Source organism: Dendropsophus ebraccatus, chromosome 7 (genome assembly GCF_027789765.1).
Source record: "Dendropsophus ebraccatus isolate aDenEbr1 chromosome 7, aDenEbr1.pat, whole genome shotgun sequence".
NCBI classification, from domain to species: domain Eukaryota; kingdom Metazoa; phylum Chordata; class Amphibia; order Anura; family Hylidae; genus Dendropsophus; species Dendropsophus ebraccatus.
In genome coordinates this window covers 135,033,209-135,059,260 of record NC_091460.1, presented here as the reverse complement: position 1 = coordinate 135,059,260, position 26,052 = coordinate 135,033,209, and the positions used below count along the sequence as shown (strand labels likewise).

The window sequence follows — 26,052 nt, the reverse complement described above, 5'->3', positions numbered from 1 at the left end:
TGATTCCCATGGAGCTTACGTAGTGCTGCCTTCTGAGGGAATCCTAGCCGGAGTATATACACATAGCATACACTTCGGTCGGGATCCCTAGCGGCGCCGAAGAATACTGTCAATGCACAGAATAGAGCGAGCGGCTCCGGCTGCACGCTCCATAGTGTGGTGTGGGGAGTTCTGATGCAGGCGCGCACGGATGCGCCCGCATCAGAACTAAGCAGCTCTAAAGATCATCCGGACGGTATTGCAGTACTGGCCGGGATGATCTTTTCAGAAACCGGCCGTTCCGTGATCCGACCGGGTCACGGAACGGCTGCTCTCTTACAGTGTGTTAACATAGCCTAATAATAGTTTCATCATTTGACTTTAAAGGAGAGTCAGTATATTATACCCAGGTTTCCTTTCTTGTAGTTGGATTCATTTTTGGTGTAAATAGCTCTTTAGTTTTATAATCACGATGTTTCCAATCACTTGAATTAATATGAAGGATTTTTACAAGTCAGGGGTCAGGGGGAAAACCAAAGTTGCCAGTCTGAGTCCATACCTGTCATCAGACAGTGGTGTAGCTATCATGGAGGCAGGCCTGCAGGGGACCGTGCCCTGCCTCCATGATACGGCAAAAGCACCCCCCCCCCCCCCCCCGCGCTGGCTGGCACTGCACGGCTATTCAGAGTGTCTCGCACCACCACTCCCACCCGCTAATGTTTCATCCCTCTTCCCGGGACGGCACGGCTCTCGCTGCATACCAGCCCCCGCCCGGACGGCACAGCTCCTCAGAGTGGTTCTCACCCCCCTCAGTCCGGCTCCCACCGCAAGGGGATGGTGCTCACAGAACACCCTTCCCAGATGCTCAGAGTGGATCTCACAGCAGAGCACCATCTTGTGAGAACGGTCCTGAGTGTCCTCCTGGGGGTAAGGGTGATCTGTGATCACCGTCCCCATAACTAGGATTCATGGGGCCCCATGGCAAAACACACATGGGCCTCATGAATTCTGTGAGAGCCGATCTGAAGACCTGTACCGTCCCAGGGGGAGCGCAGTGAGAGCTGATGAGCCCAGCCGTCTGGAGGGGGGCATACACTGCCTTCTAGACACTAGGATTCATGGGGCCCATGTGTGTTTTGTTATGGGGCCCCATGAATACTAGTTACACCCCTGTTGTCAAACACAAATAAAGCCAAGTCACCAATACAGAAACCAAGATCAGAACTTGAAGCACACCCCTGTGACAGTACGGCCCCAAACTCTGTGTCATCCTCCTCAACCATGACCAGCTATGTCTGAATCGGTACAAGTGACGCGTGTGACGCGGCTCCATTAGGGCCCTATTCCACCGAACGATTATTGTTCGCATAATCGTTAACTATTAACAATCTCAAACTGCCGCTATTGTGAAAGACCTAAAAACGTTCACTCATTTCCATGGAACGATAATCGTTACTTATGATCGTATTTGGGATAGTTTTTCTTCGCTATTTCTTCGTTATTGCGTTATGAACGACTGAACGACGTCTTATTCATTGCGAACGATTTGCGAACGTTTTGCCAACGAGCAACAATAAAAATAGGTCCAGGTCTTATAAAGCGATCAACGATTTCTCGTTCGGTCGTTAACCGTTAACTGCATTTCAACCGAACGATTATCGTTTAGATTTGAACGATTTAACGATAATCTGAACGATAATCGTCCGGTGGAATAGGGCCCTTAGAATCAATCCGATCACAGCCATGGGACCTACGTGGTGGGAGGCCTCAGAATAGGTCCTAGAGAACACATCCGCCGAGTCACAAGAAACTCAGAAGCTGCAGACCCCTCATTCTTAGGATCTTCGGGATGCCAGAGATGGGACACACCGGATAGCAGAGATAATAAAATGATGACTCCATAATTTAGTGCTATACCATTCTATTATAAGGTGGATTAACCCCTCTAACCTAATACTGGAACCCTCTTCAAACAAAGCTGAGCTGAAAGACAACAAAAAGGAGTGACTACCAAGACTATTTTTATCCAAGGAAGGAATGGAGGGTGTAACATGGATAATGTAGGGCAGTGAACAGTGGATGCTATGCACATCTGCTATTGTATTTCTATCCATGGAGTTAATAACTTCATGAGAATTGTTGAAATCCTGCACACCGAGATCCTGCATACACGCAGGTTTTCATCCTTTATTCACCCCATCAGAAAGGTGGTCCCGACTTCGTTCTGCAGCAAGCTAATGACCCCAACTACAAAGCTAAGGTTTAAGCGTCTATCAAGGTGACACAGGAAAAGGAGTTCTCCAGCAGAAGCTATGACCCCACAGATCCCTCTTGTGAATATCATTGAGGTCCGGATACACCTGCAGAGACTGAAGTAAGAAAGACAGTCAGTCAAAGTCTGCAGAAAAAAGTGGGACAATTTGCCATATGTATTATCTTGACATTTGTTATACAAAAGTAACATTGGGTAAAAAATACATTTCATAGGCATCATCACCTATGTGATCTTCTCAATGGCTGCACAGAAATATGCTAAAAGTATCAATGTAAGGCCATGTTCACACGATGTACGAACAACGGCTGTTGTTGCACTGAAAATTGCCTTAAAAATCAATGCAGCACGGCCAGAAAGAATTGACATGTCGATTTTTTCCACTGCTTTTGTTCAATACATTGTGTGAACAACGACCATTGATTCCATTGACTTTAATTGAAAACAACGGCCGTTCTTGTGATAAAAAAAAATACGTTGTGTGAACATAGCCTAAAGTTATGTTCACACAAAGTATTTTTGCTCAGTATTTTGCAGACAAAACCAGGAGACAGTAAATGTCGTAAAAATATGTAAAAAAAATGGCTGTATATTGTTACTCCATATGTGTCTAAAAATTCTACCAATCTATCCCCATCTATCTCCATCCAGAGATAGATAAAAAGATATGTGTCTTGGAATGTAGATACACAATTTTTCTAATGTACTAAAGTTGTACAACCCACAGAATAAAATTATATATATATATATATATATATATATATATATATATATATATATAATTTATTTATTTTTAATTTAAGTGCAAACAAAATCAGAAATGCCTTTTTTTCCTTATTCCTCTCCCACCCCAAAAATGTTTTTTTTATGAAAGTTGACCAATCAGTTAGATGAACACTAATATGTCATTTAAAAAAAATACTTGTATACAACTTGTATATTTCCCTAAGCTATTATCTTAGAATGTAATGAAAGAAATTAAGAAAATTTTTAAAGCAAAAAGGCCCAAATAAGCTTGGTCACTAAAGGGGTTAAAATGGTCTGACATATTGTGTATAAAAATGCAGCTCAGTTATGTTAAGAGTCTGAGCGAAAAAGTCTTTTCTGATTGACATCTTTTTCATCTGTCAGAAATACATTAGATGTTCCTTTTGTAATAATCCTCAAGGCTATGACTGTAGCATGTAATGAGTTATGCTAGAGAATCGGTCAGTGGATTTCTGCTAAAGATTGGTTACAGATGGAATAAAGACAGTTTCATAGGTATAAACTTTAAAGGAGAAGTCCGGCAAAATTTTTTTAAAAAGTATTGTATTGCCCCCCAAAAGTTATACAAATCACCGATATACACCTATTACAGGAGATACTTTATAAAGTGCTTTTTTCCCTGCACTTACTACTGCATCAAGGCTTCACTTCCTGGATAACATGGTGATGTCACTTCCTGGATAACATGGTGATGTCACTTCCTGGATAACATGGTAATGTCACTTCCTGGATAACATGGTGATGTCACTTCCTGGATAACATGATGATGTCACGACCCGACTCCCAGAGCTGTGCGGTTGTGGCTGCTGGAAAGGATGATGGCAGAGGGATGCTCAGTGTCCCTCCAGAGCCCTGTTTCCCTCAGTGTCCCCCTGCCATCATCCTTTCCAGCAGCCACAGCCCGCACAGCTCTGGGAGTCGGGTTGTGACATCATCATGTTATCTAGGAAGTGACATCACCATGTTATCCAGTAAGTGACATCCCCATTTTATCCAGGAAGTCACATCATCATTTTATCCAGGAAGTGACATCACCATATTATCCAGGAAGTGACACCACCATGTTATCCAGGAAGTGACATCACCATGTTATCCAGGAAGTGACATCACCATGTTATCCAGGAAGTGAAGCCTTGGTGCAGTAGTAAGTGCAGGGAAAAAACACTTCATGTGCATTTCCCGTAATAGGTATATATTGGTGATTTGTATAACTTTTGGGGGGCAATACAATACTTTAATAAATATTTTTGCCGGACTTCTCCTTTAATGTTTGTACTGTGTTTGACGTAACCTATCTAATGCTGTGATCCATCTAACACCCTTGGTCCCCTCTGGTCTATCCTTAACTCTGCTGCCCAACTTATCCACCTCTCCCCTCTGCCAATCCCTTCACTGGCTCAACATTGCCCAACAAATTCACTTTAAATTGTTGGCCATGACATGCAAGGCCATCCACAACCTGTCCCCCCCACCTGATATCCCGCTACGTCCCTCACTCAACCTCCCATTCTCCTATGACCTCCTTTTGCGCTTCCCCCTTGTTTGATCCTCACACAACCGCCTCAAAGATCTTGCACGAACCTCCTCCATACTCTGGAACTCACTACCCCAACACATCCAGCTCTCATCCACCATCAAGAACTTTTTCTATTAAAACAACGGCCGTTCTTTTCATACTGAAATGATGTACATTGAAGTCAATGGAACAACGGTTGTTGTTTTCACACAATTGTATTGAACAATGGCCGTTGTTTTGAGTGCCAAACAACGGCTTTCGTTTAATGCATTGTGTGAAAACAACAGCCGTTGTTCCATTGACTTCAATGCACATCAATGCAGTATTAAAAGAACGGACATTGTTTTATTGGAAAACAGCGGCTGTTCTTTTTGAAAAAAGTCTGTGTGAACATAGCTTCAAAACCAAGACCACACCAGTAAGCAGCTATTAGTGACCAGGATGAATGAAATACTTCATTTGCTTCTAAAGTTAGCTGGGAATAGTATAAACAGAACTCTTTATGTATGTCTTTTGATGTAGAAAAATTGCAACTTTTTGCCTATTTGTTTAGTTGCTCAAATATTTGTGATTTTCCTTAAGTTTACACTGCTCACGTTTGTCATTAGTAAAGTTCTATTTTGGCCGATCATGGCACATTTAACAAGTTACACTTTCAGACTATGTTTCCACTACGTAAGTTTCGTAATAATCATGGCCGCTGTAACAACGGCCGTAATTACTATACAATTTACGTAGTGCTGCCTTCTAAGAAATCCTGTCCGGAGTGTATACACATGGTATACACTCCGGCCGGGATCCCTAGCAACGCTGCAAGAAACTGACATGTCAGTTTTCTGCGACCGCTATGCAGTGTCAGCGTCAGTTCACACAATGGAGCGTGCGGCTCTTACCGCACGCTCCATTGTGTGCAGCGGGGAATTCAGATGCGGGTGCGCATGGATGCCCCCGCATTCAGCAGCAGTGAAGATCATGCAGCCAGAAGATCATCCTGCAGTACCAGCCAGGATAATCTTATCTGACACTGGCCATTCCATAACCCCGGCAGGTCATGGAACGGCCTGTGTCTTACAAAGTGAGAGTATAGCCTAAAAAAAAAAAGGCACAAAGCCACTACAGTCCGGACCATACATACATAATAACGTCACAGGCATGTCAGTTGTTCGCAACAGAAGGTCGCTGCGGTTGCATCAAATTTATGATGGTTCATGCACCATTTTGATCAATTTGGCGCATTGAAAAGACGCTCATACGACCAAAAACATCATAATATAGACACAAGCACATTTAGAACTACTTTGATAAATTCCCCCCTGTCTGTTTGTTTAGTTGTCTTGTCTTTGTTCTATATTACATTTGGGTTAAAGAGTTGAAACAATTAAAGTGGTACTCTGGTGAAAATCTTTTTCTATTAAATCAGCTGGTTTCAGAAAGTTGTATAGGTTTGTAATTTACTTCTATTAAAAAATGCCAAGTCTTCCCATACTTACCAGCTGCTGCATGTCCTGCAGGAAGTGGTGGACTCTTTCCAGTCTGACACAGTGCTCTCTGCTGCCACCTCTGTCCATGTCAGGAACTGTCCAGAGCAGGAGAGGTTTTCTGTTTCAATATAGTTTTAGAATTTTTTTAACATGTTTTTAGAACATAAATATACTTAAGTACAATCAATTGTACATTTCAAGGTAAGAAAATGTACAAAGAAAAAGAACAACCATGAATAGAAACAATTTGTGCAAACCAATCATAAAAAAGAAGAATAATCTGGGCAGGGGAGGTTTTCTGTGGGGATTTTCTACTGTTCTGGACAGTTCCTGTCTCAGACAGAGGTGGCAGCAGAGGGCACTGTGTCAGACTGAGAAGAAAACATACAGCAGCTGATAAGTACTGGAAGACTGAAGATTCTTAAATAGATGTAAATTATGAATCTATATGACTTTCTGAAACAAGTTGATTTGAAAGAAAAAGATTTTCGCTGGAGTTCCCCTTTAAGTATGCCAAATATGCTACAATTGGAGGCAAATGTACAACAGTTGATATATACAGGCTATACAAATGGGAACAATTTACTGTTTGTCAATAGTTATATAGATTTTTTAGTAACTTGATTATTGCAGACATAGAAACAGATGATGGACAGATGTGCGACAATAGAAAACACTATTTGGAAGCAGAAATTTAAAATGCATTGGTACGTGTCTAGCTGCCTTGGGTAAACATGTATGCCTTCCAGAATATAAACGTCTCCTGCCCTGTTAAGTACACGTGTTTATTATATTTGATGTGAAAACATATTTATTAACTATTTGCCATTTCATTTTTATGTGTTTTGGTTCTTTGTGTAACATAACCCTAAATGGGGATATATATACATACAGCAGCTGATAAGTACTGGAAGACTTGAGATTATATATATATATATATATATATATATATATATATATATACGTTTGTGTTCAGAAAAATTACTGCCACAACATCATAAATGGATCAGAATAGATAAAAAGAAAACATGAAGGAGAAAATATCATGGTGTCACTTCTATTTTTTGTATAAAAAAAAAAAGTTGCCGGGTTATAGAACCATCCATCATTTTATGTGCTTTAGGCTACCGAACCCGTCAGACATGTATACTTTGCCCTTCTGTTTCATTCCTCATTGTCCTGACTGGAGCAGGTTAGGTTACTCTTCTATAACAAGGGTATGACTCAAGGAGTCCAGCTATTTGTAACAGTAATATAGATAACATAGATGAAGTCTTTCTCACATAGCAAAGTGTAGCATAGCATTATACAGTGGATATATATATATATATATATATATATATATATATATATATATCCAGGTAACACTGTGTAATCTCGTAATTAAATATCTCTGTAGTTTCATTGCCCCACACTGTGTTGGTGATACTGGTGCTGCCCAATTAGCACAATTATGAGGGAATTTAAAGGGGTTGTTAACATTAGCAAAAAAAATCTCAAGTCTTTCAGTACTTATCAGCTGCTGTATGTCATGCAGGAAGTTGTGTATTCTCTCCAGTCTGACACAGTGCTCTCTGCTGCCACCTTTGTCCATGTCAGGAACTGTCCAGAGCAGGAGCAAATCCCCATAGAAAACCTATGCTGCTGTCAAGACTGGAAAGTATACACCACTTCTTGCAAGACATACAGAAGCTGATAAGTACTGGAAGACTTGAGATTTTTAAAAAGAAATAAATGATCATAGTAACAATCGCAATAACGATCGTAGTATCGATCGTAACTAACGATTATCGTTCTGTGTAATTTGGAGAACGATATCAGGTTAACCATAAACAATCTCGTTTGCGATCGCTTATCGTTAGTCATTAATCGTTATAAATCGCTCCGTGTAATAGGACCCTAACTGCACTGGAACAGCACCAAGGAGGAAGGTAAGAAACAAAGAGAGATTCACCTAACCTGCTGATAGTTCCCCTTTAAAGAAAAGATAAGACATAAAATATCTATAATTATTATTCTAGTTGTGAAAGCTTTATTATTAACAAACAATCAATAACGCAAATGATACCGTTTCCCAAGGTAAACTACAAATATACATAAATCAAAGCTTGCAGAAGACACTAAACAAAAGTTTTCTCCTAGTACATTTTAAGTATGCAAATATACAAGGCAGAGGTTAGATGGATGATGGTAGACAAAATTCAAGGTCAATACAACAAAATCTATTGTCCAAGGATGAGAAGCATCATCGATTGCTTGTTTGAATACAAAATAACAGATAGAAGGAACCGTAAAGCAATCTGCTTGACGTGTCAAAAATCAAGAAAAGAGACAAATCTTTTTGTGTATTCATGTGCAGCAAAAAATGGGAGATTAGATTTCTTGCACCGAATCTCTGATGAGTTTCACTATATTAGGTAGAACTTAGCTGTCATGGGACAACAACTCCCAACATGTGGAGTGGTGCATCACCCACTCGTCAGATGATTGGGCAGGGCAGGCTTTGGGGAGGGTGCACGGCGTAAATCATGATCCAAATCTGGAATCGGGTCGCTGGACGCACCTAAGCTAAGAGGCGTGCGACTAAGGGGCAGGGCCTAATTTAAGCCTGGGGTAGGAATCCGCCGGTCTTCATAAATCCCACCCTTTAAGTTGTTAGCAGATTTCGTCTTTTCAACCCTAAAAAAAACAAGTGCTTAGATTTTGATTTTAAAATGGAAAAAAAAAACCAGGATATATCTGCATTCAGACAAGCAAAATGCCAATATTCAAAGGTTATGCCTGCAAACTGGAACAAGACAGACTTGGGGCGTTGTGACCAATTTAAAGATTTACTTTCCTTTGTTAAGTAGAATAAACATAATAGAACAGAAGTAACCGTAAAATTATTACACCAGAAACTCCTTGCCGCTGGATGTGCACCCCACCACCCCACCACCGCCACCAACGTTCATCTCCCGCTGAGACCTCTGATTCCAGAATTCACACAGACTGGTCCTTTTAAGAGGCCAGAAGCCGGCATGTGCACAATGCATTACTAGAGGTCACCGTAGGAGGAGAGTAGTGGTGGAAAGCCAAGGAAAACCATGAAGTTCTTCCTTCAAAGTCAATGTCCTGTTACCGTACTTCATCTTCCATCATTCCTTATCTAAGTAATAGAAGTGTTACTGTGAAGTGTAAACATATTTTACAGTTCTGACTATCCTATTTCCTATCTGTCTACCACCTGTCCTGAGCCTCTGACTCTTATTGTTATGGGAGAACACTGGGACTCCCATTAAGAGCACTGCCTGCCCCCATATCACTGATTCGCCCCTGACTGGCCCGCACCTTTCTAATGATAATCAATGGAGCGGGCTGGAACAGCTATATGGGGGCGGCCAGTGCTCCTAGCGTGTGCCCCAGACTGTAAAGCAACGGACTAACTGCATCGGAGGAGGAAGGTAAGAGACATACCTTTCTCCTCTGCTTCTCCTGTGCAATAGGGACATATCAGTAGGTTAGATTTGTCTAACCTGATAGTTCCCCTTTTAATGGGGTTGCCCAGCCCTACTAAATGTTTAAAGCGACTCTGTACCCACAATCTTGCCTCCCCAAACCGCTTGTACCTTCGGATAGCTGCTTTTAATTCAAAGTCTGTCCTGGGGTTTGTTCGGCAGGTGATGCAGTTATTGTCCTAAAAAACAACTTTTAAACTTGCAGCCCTGTGTCAAATTGCCGTGGCCTAGAGTACCCATGCCCTAGGATTGCGACGCCCCTCCATCCTTCCTCCCCACCCACCTCATAGTTAGGAATGCCCCTGGGCAGGATTTTTCCTATTCATCACCTGACACTGCACAGGTGCATTAACGATCCAGCTTATGTGCAGTGTTCATACAGGTGATGTATAGGAGAAACTGTTCTAGTGGCATTCCTAATGATGAGGAGGGCGGGGAGGAGGTACGGAGAGGCGGTGCAATCCTAGGGCATGGGTGCTCTAGGCCCCGCCAATTTGACACAGGGCTGCAAGTTTAAAAGTTGTTTTTTTAAGACAATAACTGCATCACCTGCCGAACGGACCCCAGGACAGATCTTGGATTAAAAGCAGCTATCCGAAGGTACAAGCAGTTTGGAAGGGGGGGGGGTGTCATATTTTGGGTACAGAGTCGCTTTAAACCTGGGGGGAAAAAGGCTGAACAGTTGCTTCATGTGCATTTAAACATAATCAGGAAGTGCTGTTCAGCCTGGACCAGGCACAGTTGGGATCAGGGGCGTAACTAGAAATGGCAGGGCCCCATAGCAAACTTTCACATTGGGCCCCCCCCCCCTCCCCATGATTTTGGCCTGCATCTTATTAGGGCCTGGGATCATAATCATCATCATTATTCCCCCCCCCCATCATCATCATCATCATAATCATCATTCCAGCCCTTGCCCCCCCATCATCATCATCATCATCATAATCATCATTCCACCCCCCGCCCCCCCCATCATCATCATCTTTCCCCCCTGCCCCCCATCATCATCATCATTCCAACCCCCGCCCCCCCCCCATCATCATTCCCCCCCCTGCCCCCCATCATCATCATCATTCCCCCCCTATCATCATCATTCCCCCCTGGCCCCCCCATTATCATCATCATTCCCCCCCATCATCATCATCATTCCCCCCCTGCCCCCCATCATCATCATCATCTTTCCCCCCCTGCCCCCCATCATCATCATCATCTTTCCCCCCCTGCCCCCCCATCATCATCATTCCCCCCCCGCCCCCCCATCATCATCATCATTATTCCCCCCCCCCCCCCCCCATCATCATCATCATTCCCCCCCCGCCCCCCCATCATCATCATCCTTCCCCCCCCGCCCCCCCATCATCATCATCATTCCCCCCCCGCCCCCCCATCATCATCATCATTCCCCCCCGCCCCCCCATCATCATCATCATTCCCCCCCCCACCCCCCCATCATCATCATCATCCCCCCCCTGCCCCCCCATCATCATCATCATTCCCCCCCTGCCCCCCATCATCATCTTTCCCCCCTTGCCCCCCCATCATCATCATCTTTCCCCCCTGCCCCCCATCATCATCATCATTCCAACCCCCGCCCCCCCCCATCATCATTCCCCCCCCTGCCCCCCATCATCATCATCATTCCCCCCCTATCATCATCATTCCCCCCTGGCCCCCCCATTATCATCATCATTCCCCCCCATCATCATCATCATTCCCCCCCTGCCCCCCATCATCATCATCTTTCCCCCTCTGCCCCCCCCATCATCATCATCATCTTTCCCCCCCTGCCCCCCCATCATCATCATTCCCCCCCCGCCCCCCCATCATCATCATCATTATTCCCCCCCCCTCCCCCCCATCATCATCATCATTCCCCCCCCCCCGCCCCCCCATCATCATCATCATTCCCCCCCCCCCCCCCCCATCATCATCATTCCCCCCCCGCCCCCCCATCATCATCATCATTCCCCCCCCCGCCCCCCCATCATCATCATCATTCCCCCCCCCGCCCCCCCATCATCATCATCATCCCCCCCCCTGCCCCCCCATCATCATCATCATTCCCCCCCTGCCCCCCATCATCATCATCATCCCCCCCCCTGCCCCCCCATCATCATCATCATTCCCCCCCTGCCCCCCATCATCATCTTTCCCCCCTTGCCCCCCCATCATCATCATCATTCCCCCCCTGCCCCCCCATCATCATCATCATTCCCCCCCCCCGCCCCCCCATCATCATCATCATTCCCCCCCCCGCGCCCCCATCATCATCATTCCCCCCCCGCCCCCCCATCATCATCATCATTCCCCCCCCGCCCCCCCATCATCATCATCATCCCCCCCCCCGCCCCCCCATCATCATCATCATTCCCCCCCCCCGCCCCCCCATCATCATCATCATCCCCCCCCCTGCCCCCCCCATCATCATCATCATTCCCCCCCTGCCCCCCATCATCATCTTTCCCCCCTTGCCCCCCCATCATCATCATCATTCCCCCCTGCCCCCCCATCATTATCATCATTCCCCCCCTGCCCCCCATCATCATCATCATTCCCCCCCTGCCCCCCATCATCATCTTTCCCCCCCTGCCCCCCATCATCATCATTCCCCCCCCGCCCCCCCATCATCATCATCTTTCCCCCCTTGCCCCCCCATCATCATCATCATTCCCCCCCCTGCCCCCCATCATCATTCCCCCCCTGCCCCCTCCCATCATCATCATCATTCCCCCCCTGCCCCCCATCATCATCTTTCCCCCCCTGCCCCCCCATCATCATCATCATTCCCCCCTGCCCCCCCATCATCATCATCTTTCCCCCCCTGCCCCCCATCATCATCTTTCCCCCCCTTCCCCCCCCTGCCGCCCCCATCATCATCATCATTCCCCCCCTGCCCCCATCATCATTTCCCCCCCTGCCCCCCATCATCATCATCATTCCCCCCCTGCCCCCCATCATCATCATCATTCCCCCCCTGCCCCCCCATCATCATCATCATTCCCCCCCTGCCCCCCCATCATCATCATCATTCCCCCCCTGCCCCCCCATCATCATCATCATTCCCCCCTTGCCCCCCCATCATCATCATCATTCCCCCCCCTGCCCCCCCCCATCATCATCATTCCCCCCCCCTGCCCCCCCCCATCATCATCATTCCCCCACACACACACACACACAGTGACAGGCAGCTATTCAGCAGCTGCAGCGGCAGGGATACCTCTGGGGCCCAAGTCACTTGCTCTCCGTCAGTCCGCCTCAATAATGGCGCCTGTGACTCCGCCCCCCTCCCCCACGGTACGGCACAGCAGAGAGGACCTGCGTGCGTGCACTTACGTGGGGGAGGAGACGGCTCAGCAGTGACTTTGGAGGCGGCCCGCCGCCCTGGGTGCTAAGCAACGTGAGAGGCGGCCGCGGGGACAGATGCCGGGGCGGGCCCCGTACGTACGGGTAGGTGCGGGCCCGTCCATAGTTCAAATACAGAGTCCAGACAGTTTCTCCCCGGGTGGCCTAACCGGGGAGAAACTGAACTCTGAGAGGACACAAGGACTAGCTGGCCGGGCCGGGCCCCTTGATGCGGCGGGCCCAGTAGCAACCGCTACCGTTGCTACGGCGGTAGTTCCGCCACTGGTTGGGATGGACATGGCAAGAGATCAGGGTAGTTGAGTATGCTTTCTATGTATTTTTTTTCCCCAACCAGAACCCAAGCGTGTGTATTTTTTGATAGGTCTACATGACATGACAATGACAATAAGGGTAAACTTTTTTTTTTCTTTTTACTATTTTTAAATAATAATTCCAAAGAAGAAGCACAAATGACCTAGAAAAAACAAGTCTATAGAATGAGTAAATGGCCAAGCTATTAGATGCCCTGTATACTATTTATATACTGGTTAACAATGTAATGTTTTTGTTTTTTTTCTAATCATGGTGACCTTTGGAAGTGCTCCTCTGTCTAATAAATGTTTTCTGAATGAAGATCCTGTGTAGTAGGACCATCATGCATCTAAGTCTGCTTTGATAGGACTTAATTTAAACAAGCACATCATAAATCTTCCATCTTCCGCTAAACATCCAGCACCCTCTGGAGAGATCTCCTATTCCCAGAGTGTACTAGGATAAGAGAATTTTGATGTGGTTCTCCAGCCGTCTCATAAGACACTCATCAGATTGGTCTCCGGTATTATTTATTGTAGTTATTTACCATGTATTTGATTTCTTCCAGCCAGAGATAAATGGTTGCCGTCGGATCCGCAGATTATATCTGAAGGCCTATATGCAATAGCCGTTGTTCTGAGCTTCTCGCGCATAGCTTACATCCTGCCAGCCAATGAAAGTTTTGGACCTCTACAGATATCACTGGGGAGAACTGTGAAGGACATCTTTAAGTTCATGGTCCTCTTTATTATGGTCTTCCTGGCTTTCATGATCGGGATGTTTATCCTGTATTCTTATTACCTTGGAGCTAAAGTGAATTCGGCTTTCACGACGTAAGTACTCTATTATGTCTGGTTTAGTAATGTTTATTTTTTTATAAGTTGTTTTACATTATTTATATAAACATGTTTTCTGGTTGAACCGTAAGACACTCGAGTCGAGTACACACCAAGGGTTTTCATGCATTTCAAGAAATAAGATATGAATTAATAATACGAGCAGGTGACCATCAGCCTTCCCCATTCCCATGGCTGTTCTCGAGAACAAAATATAACAGGAACTATCTATGGGTGAATAACAAACATACAGGAATCGGTCATGTGGTTGAAGATTCTTCTCGAAAGAAGGAAAGAAAATTTGTAAAGTTATTTTCTTAAGTTTTCCTATCTGCTTTCTAAAGGGGTATCCTCATCTGAGCATGTTATCCTCTATCCATAGGATAGGGTATAGAGTGCCTATCGGTGGGGATCCTACTGCTTAGACCTTCACCGATCTACAATATGGGGGAAATATTGGACAAAATTATTGAAGGAATGCATGGAAAGTGGTCCATTAAAGGAAACTTTTCAACCCGGCACCCAGGGCAGAGCCCACCCGACATCCCAGTACAGCCTCGGATACTTACCCCATCCTGCAAGTCCGGCTCCAGAAGCCAGTCCTACCGCTGAGAAATCACTGCCCAATGGTCTGCATGCGTGACATATAAATGACAAGAGATGAGTCTGACGTCCATAGGAAATTACTGCTCCAGTGATTTCCTATGGGCGTTGGACTCGCAGCGAGACTTGCAGGACGGAATAAGTATCTGGGGCTCTACCGGTGGGTCGGGGGGGGGGGAGGGGGCTCTGCTCAGGGTGCCAGGGTCAAAGGTTTCCTTTATTTCTCTAATGCTGCCTTCACTCATATTGTCACTAAAAATGTACCATGTAAATCAGGGATGGGGAACCTTCGGCCCTCCAGCTTTGGCTGTCCAGGCATTATGGGAATTGTAGTTTTGCAACAGCTGGAGGGCTGAAGGTTCCCCATCCCTGATGTAAATGGCAACAAATCTTAATAGGAAATAACCTCCAGTCCCTCTAGCCCCTAACATCTGCTCTCTTAGGACAGTAAGCAGGGTCAGGATCTTCTCTTTATGTCTTCTCTTTATGCTGTTTATGGGCAGCTTAAAGGGGTATTCCCATCTAAGTATGCTATGCCCTATCCACAGGAGAGATGACATTATGCTTATCAGTGGTGGTCCGTCCACTGGCTCCCCTACCGATCCATAGAACAAGAACCATATGGTGGTAAATACTTTCAAAGTATTTTAGGAGTGATACCTTTATTGGGCAAAAGAAAATTTTCAAAATTGTGAAGCTTTCGGGATTCAAAAGATCCCTTCTTCAGACAAGTTTTAGAATTTCTTACAGAAGCAGCACAACAATTTATAAACGAGAAAAAAAAGACATCTGTGAATAAGCGAGAGTAAGGGGAAGGGGAGTGAGGGTATCCCTCCCACCCCCCTCTCATCCCCCCACATCCCGAAAGAACACAATTCTAACAATTTTTTGTTGGCCAATAAAGCTATCACTCCTAAAATACTTTAATTTAAAGTATTTACCACCATATCCTCCCCGCACACCTTGCTTTAGAAGGTTGACAGGTCTCTTCCTATTTGCAGCATGTGTCACTTTAACTATCCGTATGCATTTAATGGAAAAAACGGATGAAAAAAACATGCATTTGTGTGCATTCGGTTGGATCCATTTTTCCATTGACTTCCATTATAAAAACAAAAATGGATCAAAACAGATTTTTTTAAATATCTTTTGATTTACACAAAAACATGGTTGACCACATACTGTATATGTTTAGGTTAAAAAAGTAACAATTTAAAAATGGATCGGTTAAATGGCCTAAGACCAGGTTCACACTGTGTGAAATATCGGCCATTCTGTGACCCGGTTGGTGTCAATAAAGGTCATCCTGGCCGGTACTGCAGTACCGGATAAATGACGTTCATTTGTGCTGAATTGGGATGCGGACGCATCCATGTGTGCCCGCATCCCAATTCACCGTAGCCGACAATGGAAAGTGCGGCCGGAGCTGCACTCTTCATTGTGTGACCTGTCAGACTTGTGCGGCCGGTATTCAATAAATAGCGGCCGCACAAAACTGACACGTAATTTTTTGCTATGGCCACTAGGGATGTGTGCACTATGTGCTATGTGTATACACTCCGGCCGGGATTCCATTAATTTACATACAACGTATCTTTTGCATTAATCCTGGCCGTTATTGGAAATTGCCGTGATTTATGTAAAAGATACGTTGTGTGAACATAGCCAAAGAGTGAAGAAAAACAGTAAGTGTTAATCTCAGCAGTCAGCCAAATGTTAGCTAATATTTTATTCAGGTTGGGAGGTAAAAGCAGTGAGCTGATACATGTAAGAACTCTAAAAGTCTAAATATTAGAAGCAGAATTGTTTGTATCATTACTATTCTTCCTGTGTTTAAAGTGTTGAAGAAAGCTTTAAAACACTATTCTGGTCCATATTTGGCTTGTCGGAAGTAACATCTGTAGTTCTGAAATACGACCACAAGTTTATCGAGAACATCGGCTATGTGCTTTATGGCATCTACAATGTGACCATGGTGGTGGTCCTCCTCAACATGCTGATCGCCATGATTAACAGCTCATATCAAGAAATAGAGGTAATCCTCAATTCAGTTCTCCATTGGATGTTGTGTTTTCCATTGTTATTGTTGTATTTTAAACAGAATGATTTCACATCTTGAGTCTGCCGTATTTAATCACTGAGACGTAAAGGATGGCTGCAATACAGCTTTTATTTTATTTATAACTAAGATGTCAGGAGCTTTTAAGGCGAACACATTTCCCGTGACATTCCAGGTCTATTTTTGTTACGTTACAGGTGAAAAACTTCAAAAAGAGAGTTAATATAAAGAGTAACCATGGATTATTTGCTCATCTTTGTGGAAATATTGTATCTCTATTGTATGAAGCTATTTATTTAAAGTGACTCAGTACCCATAATCTGAGCCCCCACCGACCCCCGCCCCCCCCCCCAAACCACTTGTACCTTCGGATAGCTGCTTTTAATCCAAGATCTGTCCTGGGGTCCGTTCGGCAGGTGATGCAGTTATTGTCCTAAAAAAACAACTTTTAAACTTGCAGCCCTGTGTCCAATTGGTGTGGCCTAGAGTGTCTGTGCCCTAACCTTGCACCACCCCTCGTCCCTCCTCCCCACCCTCCTCATCATTAGGAATGCCCCTGGGGAGGATCACTCCTAATCATCACTTGTCTAAGCAGTGCATGTGTTGGATCGTTAAGGCCCATGTATAACTGCATCACCTGCTAAACAAACCCCAGGACAGACCTTGGAATAAAAGCATCTATCTGACGGTACAAGAGGTGTGGGAGAGGGGTACAGATTGTGGGTACAGAGTTGCTTTAATCATTCTAGTTATGTTGTATTGTCAGAATTAAAGCGCTATATCAGGAGGCCGCCACTGCAGTTAGGAAATCAGAATGGCTTACTGATGAATGTTGTATAAAAAATGTAACAAACAGAATGCCAATAGTTTTACGAAGACAGTCATGATTAGTCCCATTGATGTGCCATCCCCCGATGAATAGGGGATTCTCACCCTCGAAACGCGTAGCATACTAATAAAGTGTGACTTATCTTCAGAAGCCGTGAGCCATTTCTCTGGGACGTTGGAAACACCTGGCTGGTTTCCAAATGAGGGTTTGGCACCAATAGGAATCCACTACTTTTTTTCTTTCACTTGCTGAAGTTCTAATGTGTATTCTGAGCAGAGACTCAGATGGTCAAGTTCTCTTAATATGGTTGTAAGTGACATAGGAGAAGGTTGATGTGTTTACCAATGACACAAATGTGTGCAATAGGGCTGAAGTGTCTGTAATAAGAAAATGATTTAGCTTTGCTATTTAAAGCGACTCTGTACCCACAATCTGCCCCCCCAAACTGCTTGTACCTTCGGATAGCTGCTTTTAATCCAAGATCTGTCCTGGGGTCGTTCGCAGGTTATGCAGTTATTGTCCTAAAAAAACAACTTTTAAACTTGCAGTCCTGTGCCCAACGGCCGGGGCTTAGATTGTGTATACATTAGGCTGGCACACCCTCTTTGTCCCTCCTCCCCACCCTCCTCATCAGGCAGATTGTCTCCTATTCCTCAGCCGTGTGAATACTTAACATGGGCTGGATCGTTAAGACAGCTGTGCAGTGTTCAGACAGGAGAAGATGTTTTAGGGGCATTCCTAATAATAAAGATAGCAGAAAGGAGGGACGGACAGGGTGTGCCAGCCTAATGCATACACAATCTAAGCCACAGCCGTTGGGCACAGGGCTGCAAGTTTAAAAAGACAAAGTTTTTTAGGACAATAACTGCATCACTTGCCGGACGGACCCCAGGACAGATCTTGGATTAAAAGCAGCTATCCAAAGGTACAAGTGGTTTGGGGGGGGGGACAGATTGTGGGTACAGAGTCACTTTAAGTGCTCCAACCAATATATTTAATGTGTCCAAACGTGTCTTTTATTCAGGACCGATACAGAATAAAATCCAGGAGTGGTATAGTGGTATCTTGGAGTAGGGTGCCTCCACTATCAATGCTTTGGAATGCTTTAATGTTGCGCGTTGGATGGTACATGTCTGACACATGTGTCCCCATGCCACAAACTTTAACTATGTGCATTGGACATCCGATGCATTGCATTGAAGTTAATTAAATTGTGGCAAAAAACAACGTCTTTTAAAGGTTTTTTTTGTTTTTTTTTAATCAAATAGTATTTATTTAAAAGTTTTGCATTTTATAGACACACAATCACAGGGATGGCGATAACATCCGTCCAGTCCCTGCACAAAACCAAACATAACGAACAATACAAACATTACTTTGGCAACATCCCACGAGTCACGGAAAAAGCCCCTCCTGGAGAGGGAGTGCACTGTGATAAAGAATGTAAACATATAAACATACACCGTGTCTATTCTCATGACTAGAGAAACCAGGATGGTAACTGATGAGGAAAATGGTGTGGGAACATCCCAACGGGACCATCCACAGAGAAATGCTTAGGTGGTCATTGAGGGAGAGAGCCTGCCCCTAGTAAGCGACGACGGTGCCATACCAGGGGTATCCAACCAGTGAGCCCAGATTTTTTCAAATTTTTTCATCGCCTCCCGCTTTTCATAAGCATATTTATCCGTGGCAATGAGCCCATTAACTTTAGCTATAAAGGTCGCACATGACGGGGGAACCTGATCAAGCCAGGACTGGGCTATCAACTTTCTGGCCATATATAATATCTTAGCAACAGCCAGTTTTTCAGGGCTAGGCAAAACTAAGTCCTCCACGTAACCCAAAACACAGACTAAGGGAGACTGTTCAATGCGAATAGAGTAGACTTTGTGAATGGTGGAGGCAACATCCTCCCAGTACCTGCTCAATTTTGGACATCGCCAGAACATGTGCAGGATCCCTCCCTCATCTCTCCGGCACCGAGGACACAGGGCATCGGGGCGAAGCCCCACTCTAAATAAAAACTCGGGGGTCTTGTAAACACGGTGTAGAAGGTACAGTTGGGACAGTCGGTGCTGCTCCCCCACAGACAGCTGGGGTGTCATCTCCAGAATTTCCCTCCACAACCCATCCTCCAGGGGGCCCAAGTCAGCCTCCCACTGATGGTCAGCGGGTGTTTCTCAAAAAATTTGTCATGTAAATGTATATATAATATGGAAATTAGACCAGACGTGGATGTGGACTCACCCACTATATGAATAGGCGGGATAACAACTCGCTCCCGGGATAGAATGTCCCCCTCACAGTCACACGCGTGGCGCAACTGAAGATATTTATAAAAGTGTGTCCTTGGGATGGGGAATTCTTCACACAGCTGTTGGAAGCTTTTTAGCTGGCCATTAGTGTACAGCTGCTCTATTCGTCTAAGACCTAGTGTCCGCCATGGTGTGAACCCTTCCAGGAAAAAGAGCTTGCTTAACCAAGGGGTATCCCATATAGAGGTGTGTGCAGAGCACCCAGATAACCCATACATGTCTCTAACCTTCCACCAGATCCTATGGTAAAGCTGAATTGAAGGCATACCTGTTGCGGCCGTGGAGAAACGTTTAGCCTCCAAGACCTCAAACAGCCTCTCCGTACCAAAGTGAGCCTGCAACAATCGAGAAGTAGGGTCTATTAGCCCGTCGGTTTCCCACCCTCTAAAATGCTGCAGCTGGGCGGCCAGAAAATAGATCATGGCATTGGGCACTGCTAACCCTCCTGATGTTTTAGCTCTCTGTAGGGACTCTAGCTTTATACGAGGGCGCTGGGGACCCCATATGAGGTCTCTGAATAGACTGTGCACTTTATGAAAATACCGAAGTGGGATCCAGATTGGGGAGTTGTGCAATGCATATAACAATTGAGGCATCCAAACCATTTTTATCAAATTGGAGCGTCCCACCACAGACAGAGGGAGCTTACGCCATACTCCCAATTTGGCTTGGAATTTAGATAGAATCGGCGTAAGATTCAACCTCTCGTAAGCTCTAATGTCCTTAGAGATCATGATCCCTAGGTATTTGAATTCCGTGACAATCTTAAGAGGGAAGGGGAGGACGGGCATGTGTGCTATGTCTACATCCAGTGACAGCAGCACCGACTTGTCCCAACCAATAGACAGTCCCGAGAACCTACCAAAATCATTAATGAGCATAATAGCCGTGGCAAGAGATGCATCAGTGTCATTTAGATACAGCAATAAATCATCTGCGTATAACGCAATTTTCTCCTCCTGGAGACCTCTAGCAAAACCCCGGACACCCGGGTGGCCACGAATCAGGGATGCCAGCGGCTCTATGGCTATCGCAAAAAGCAACGGCGACAGAGGGCACCCCTGCCGTCTTCCCCGCTGCAAGTCAAATCTGGCCGAGAGGCCGCCATTTATCTTCAAACGGGCACAGGGAGAGGAGTATAACAACTGGATCCAAGAGATAAATTGTGGTCCAAACCCCATCCTGTCCAGCACTGCCCATAAAAATGCCCACTCGACGCTGTCAAAAGCTTTGACAGCGTCGAGTGAACACACCGCCCTTCCCCCCGGATCCCCCGAGGGCAGCTGGAGATTAACATACAAACGCCTAATGTTCATGGCAGTAGACCTGGCTGGAATAAAACCCGTTTGGTCGGGATGTACCAGGGCGCTCATATAGAGGGAAAGTCTAGTAGCTATGGCCTTTGCCACTATCTTAATATCTGAAGATAAAAGAGATATGGGTCTATAAGAACCTGGCAAGGATGCATCTCTCCCAGGCTTAGGTAGGACTATCATTATAGCTTCCCTCATGGACCCCGGGAGAGAGCCTGATTCTACAGAGGCCTGCCACACCTCCAGTAACTTAGGTAGTAGTATCTTCCCAACCTTTTTAAATAGCTCCCCTGGTAGCCCATCCATCCCTGGTGCTCTGTTATTGGTGATAGAGGAGGCCGCAGCCTCTAACTCTTCTAGGGTCAGTGGGGCCTCCAATGCCTCCCGGGCGCCAGAGGTCAGAACCGGGAGGGTAATAGAGGACAGGAAATCTTTGATATGATCGGGAGTGACTTCCAATCTAGAGCTGTATAGGTTTGAATAGTAGGAATAGAATACTTGCAGTATTTCAGGGGTGGAGGTGACCAGGACTCCCTCAGTATTCTGTATGTGGGTGAGGAAGGCTGGGCTTTTTTGAGCACTCGTAATAACAGATAAAAGATGCCCCGTGCGTTCTCCTTCCACAAAAAACATGTGCTTAGCAAAGTTTCTCTTGTGAGCAGCTGATTCTAAATCAAAATCTGCCAGCGCCTTTTGGGCCTCTCTAAGTCTAGCTGAGGTAGCAGCAGAGTTACCTGTAATATGAGTCTCTTCTGCCTGCAGACAGGAGTCCTGGAGAGCCAACCGAAGACGGCCTCTGGCTCGCTTAGTGCGGGTAATCGTTTGTATGAAATAACCTCTTAGATACGCCTTCATGGCGTCCCACTCGATCTGTGGGGTGGCAGTCCCAGCATTATGAGTAAAGAATTCTGCCACTGCCATTTGAATACCGGGCGTCTCTAGGACAGACAGCCAGTGTGGATTAAGGCGCCAAGTGCGCACCGTGGGGCGCCACACCCCGGGGTGTTCCAGGAGGAGGCTTAGGGGGAATGATCAGAAAGCGACCGCGGCAAATATTCCACCTCTATCACCAAGGACAGTGCCCGAGCGTCCCCCAAGGCAAGATCAATACGGGACAGGCTATTGTGTGTGGCCGAATAACAAGAGTAGGCTCGCACCCCCGGATGCCGTGCCCTCCAAATATCAAAGAGAGCCACCTCGGATATGAGCGCACCTAGGGGACTCAGGCTCGCTGTAGCGGTCGATGCCGCCACCGACACCCTATCAAGGGCGCCATCCACTACAGAGTTATAATCACCTATGAGGAGCAGTGGGGCATCCGGATGTGCGGCGCCAAAATTCAGAATCGTTTTTAAAACCGCACTGTTATAAGGTGGGGGTATATAAAGCGAACATAGTACCCATTTGGCGGCATAGATGGAGCAATATAAACAAATAAATTGTCCATTAGGGTCCACCTTAACTTCTAAGCAGACAAACGGTATATTCTTATGGACCAGTATGCTCACACCACGGGAATATTGTGAATGATAAGAATGATAACTCCAGCCTATCCACGACCTCCGTAATAGATGAGCAGTGTCTTTAGTGAGGTGAGTCTCCTGCAAACACAAGATGAGGGGGTGGAATGTACGTAGTCTATCAAATAGTGCATAACGCTTATCAGCCTCACCCAGACCTCTTATGTTCCAGGAGACTACTCTAATTCCATTCGCCATAAGGGAACAGGAAGAAATACATCAGCAGATATAGACATGTCAATACACAGTGAGTAATACAGTGGGGAGTATCGGTGGGTAGAAAGTACAAGTATAGTATGTAGGAGTTGCCAATAAACCAGGGGCCTGAGAGACCCAACAACCAGAAAGAACATACAGAGAAAACGAAAAAAAAGAAAAAAGAACAAAAACAGGAACGACTATCCACTATGTGTGGACAGTAGGGGCCACCAGTTCTCCACACTACCGGGCGTAGGTGAAAAAGTCGCATCCTCGACAGGGCGCCCCGCTTCAGCAAGATGTAATGTGCAACTGCGGGCTTAGAACAAAAGGCACAAAAGGTTGGTCCCCCCACGACAGAGGGGAAAGAATCCGCCTAGCACGGAGGGAGGCAAAAGGAGATGTTTTCATCAGGGGTGGGCCTCCTGCCGGATCTGCTGCTGGTGTGCGTCAAGCCAACGGTCAGCATCCTTTGGTTCAGTGAAGAAATGTGCGTCTCCCATTGCGACAACGCGTAATTTAGCCGGGTATAACATGGCATAAGGAACATGAAGTTGGCGCAGCCTGCGCTTTATTTCCGTGAAGCGTACCCGCTTCTTCTGAATTTCAGCCGAATAATCCGGATAGAAGGAGATGCGGCAGCCGTTGTAGGTAATATCAGGATTCTGGCGTGCGCCCTGCAGGATAGCGTCTCTGTCTTTATAGTGTAGCAATTTTGCCAGTACCGGACGCGGCTGAGCCCCTGGCAGCAACGGGCGAGTGGGGACTCGGTGGGCTCTTTCTATAGCATACAGAGGTGACAATGTCCCATCTCCCATAGTGTCCCTAATCCAGGACTCAAAGAAGCGGGTGGGGTTGGGTCCTTCTGCTTTTTCCGGGAATCCCACAATGCGCACATTATTGCGCCGGAGTCTGTTCTCCAGATCATCCGCTTTTAGAAGGAGGGCAGAGATTTGCTGATCATGTCTGCGGGTGTCCCTAGCTACAGGGCCAAACTTGTCCTCTAGATCACTGATCCTGCCCTCTGCAGCTGCCATTTTCTCATTAACCTTTTGCATATTTTGGCGCAGAAAAGACAGTTCCTCCTGAATAGAGCCTACTTGCTGTTGTAGGGAGGCTATAGCCATGTTACCTTTCGTTATGGCTTGAAAAACCTCCCGCAGTGTGGGCTCAGGCAGCTCGTCCTCCTCCTCCTCCCTGTGGATCTGCACCTCATGGTGCTGTTGCGCAGTAATGGCAGGCCCCGGTGAGGAGTGTGCAGACATGGCCGTATCTGGGGAACGTGAGCTCCGGTTCTGGCTAGTGCCTGGGCTTCCCCCTTGCTTGTCAGGCTGGTCCCTGGTGTGTGCAGCCGGCTGCGCTGCTGCGTGCAGCACAGTCCCTCCGCCTGACCGCGTCACATAGGAGCCGGCGCCATCTTGAAGGCCCCTGTGTGGAGGTGCCGCTGTGTCCTTGGGCTCCCGGGTACTCTTTTTAGAGGTGCCGCCGGCCATATCGGGACCCCGCCGCGTCCTAGAGCCTCCGGTGCGTGGGGTGAGTGAGTGCCGCCGTCCACCAGCCCGCAGGAGCATATATATACCGGAAGGATGCGGGAGCTCACGCTACACACGTCTTACTTCATCCCCGGTCAGGCTCCGCCCCCTTAAAGTTTTTTTTTTAATGTTGTGTGAACATAGCCATAAAGTGCCTAGTAATATCAAAGCAAGTATACAATTAACCTGCAAACAGCGTATATAATGACTGAACGTGATCTCTTAACAATTTTGTTTTTATTTTAGCACAATAGTACAAGTTTTATTCTAGTGTACTCCAAACTCATTCAACTCAAGCGAAGCATGTGGATTTTTCCTATTATACCTCAATGAGAGGTAGAAGAACTGACGACACATCCTTTTAAAATGTCAAATGATTTTTCTTTGTATTCTGGCAACGTGTAGGTGTGAATGTTACAATTTGAACCCATTATTGCCGGAAAACGGGCCCAGAAATGTACTTTCCGAATGTTAAGTGCTTTTTCGGGTTTGTTAATTGTTAATAATAAAAATGTTATCGATTCGGAGATAGAAGCATAATTGTACGGGGTGACACTGCAATACAACATAAGCAGGTTACAAATGATGGAGTCCGAACAGTCCACTCTTCACCTTATAATTAAAGGGATAAAAGCTCTGGCTCTACTCAGTTTTATTCAGTCCAAAATGCATTTCATAGGCAGAGCGCTAATGTTGCTTTAGAGGCAGGAAATAGAACAAATATCAGAGTTATATTTGTGTCAGTAGAAAAAGTCTCTTTCAGATAGGACATGATAAATTTATTTCACTTGAAATGTTTTCTGCTATCGGAATAAGAGAGACTGACAGATACATAATAGGACATTGTGTGGAGAGGGCTGCGCAGCATTTGGAGGAGATTGTATAGTGCGATTTCCTCCACTAAAGAAAACCATGCAAACATTTCAGAAAATAGCCTATAAATTAAAACTCAGCCATTAGAGGGTCAGTCCTGCTATGTAGTAAAGGGAGGACCTCAAGGCTGCTAAAATGTGTTTTTAAAGGGGAACTATCAACAGATTTGACGAATCTAAGGGTACTATTACATGGGCTAATGGAGGCCCGATAATAACTGTAAACGAGCACCGTTCTGCTAGATCGGCGCTAGTTTACCAGGCTTATTACGCGGCCTGATAATCGTTTAACAAGGGCTGCATGGACATCGTTATCGATGTCCTTGCAGCCCTTGCTTAAACTGCACACATTATCTATCCATGCTGCAGGGCTCCTCTTGAGGTCCACTTCTCCCCGGGTCCCGCGCGCTGCAGGTTCGGAGCGAACTGTCTTAGGTGACAGGCTGCTCAGCCAATCACTGGCCACGGCGGTTCCAGCCAGTGATTGGCTGAGCGGCCTGTCAGCTAAGACAGGTCGCTCTGAAGCTGCAGTGCGCGGGACTCGGGGAGAAGCAAAGCGCCGGAGGAGCCCTGGACCATAGATAGGTAATGCATGCACTTTGCAAATTGTCAGCCACCGGTGCCCGACAATTATAGGTCCAAACCTATATCAACGATCAGCCAATAATTGTTGTCATCGGCTGCTCGTTGTGTTTATTACACGGAATGATAATTGGCCGGATAGGGCCAATTCAGCCGATTCATTACGTGTAATAGGGCCCTAACCTGCTGATAGCCCATATATTGCTGGGGATGTTGAGGAGGA

At 46.0% G+C, this 26,052-nt stretch overlaps 1 protein-coding gene across 1 annotated transcript in view; it reads left to right on the top strand.

The window, feature by feature from the left end:
- The window catches only part of TRPC3 (transient receptor potential cation channel subfamily C member 3), a 175,139-nt gene that overhangs the window by 130,047 nt on the left and 19,040 nt on the right, over positions 1–26,052 (top strand). Inside the window, exons 7-8 of the mRNA XM_069978543.1 lie at positions 13,736–14,000; positions 16,446–16,641. Coding sequence (XP_069834644.1) covers positions 13,736–14,000; positions 16,446–16,641 — 461 coding nt within the window. The remainder of the gene's footprint in view (positions 1–13,735; positions 14,001–16,445; positions 16,642–26,052) is intronic.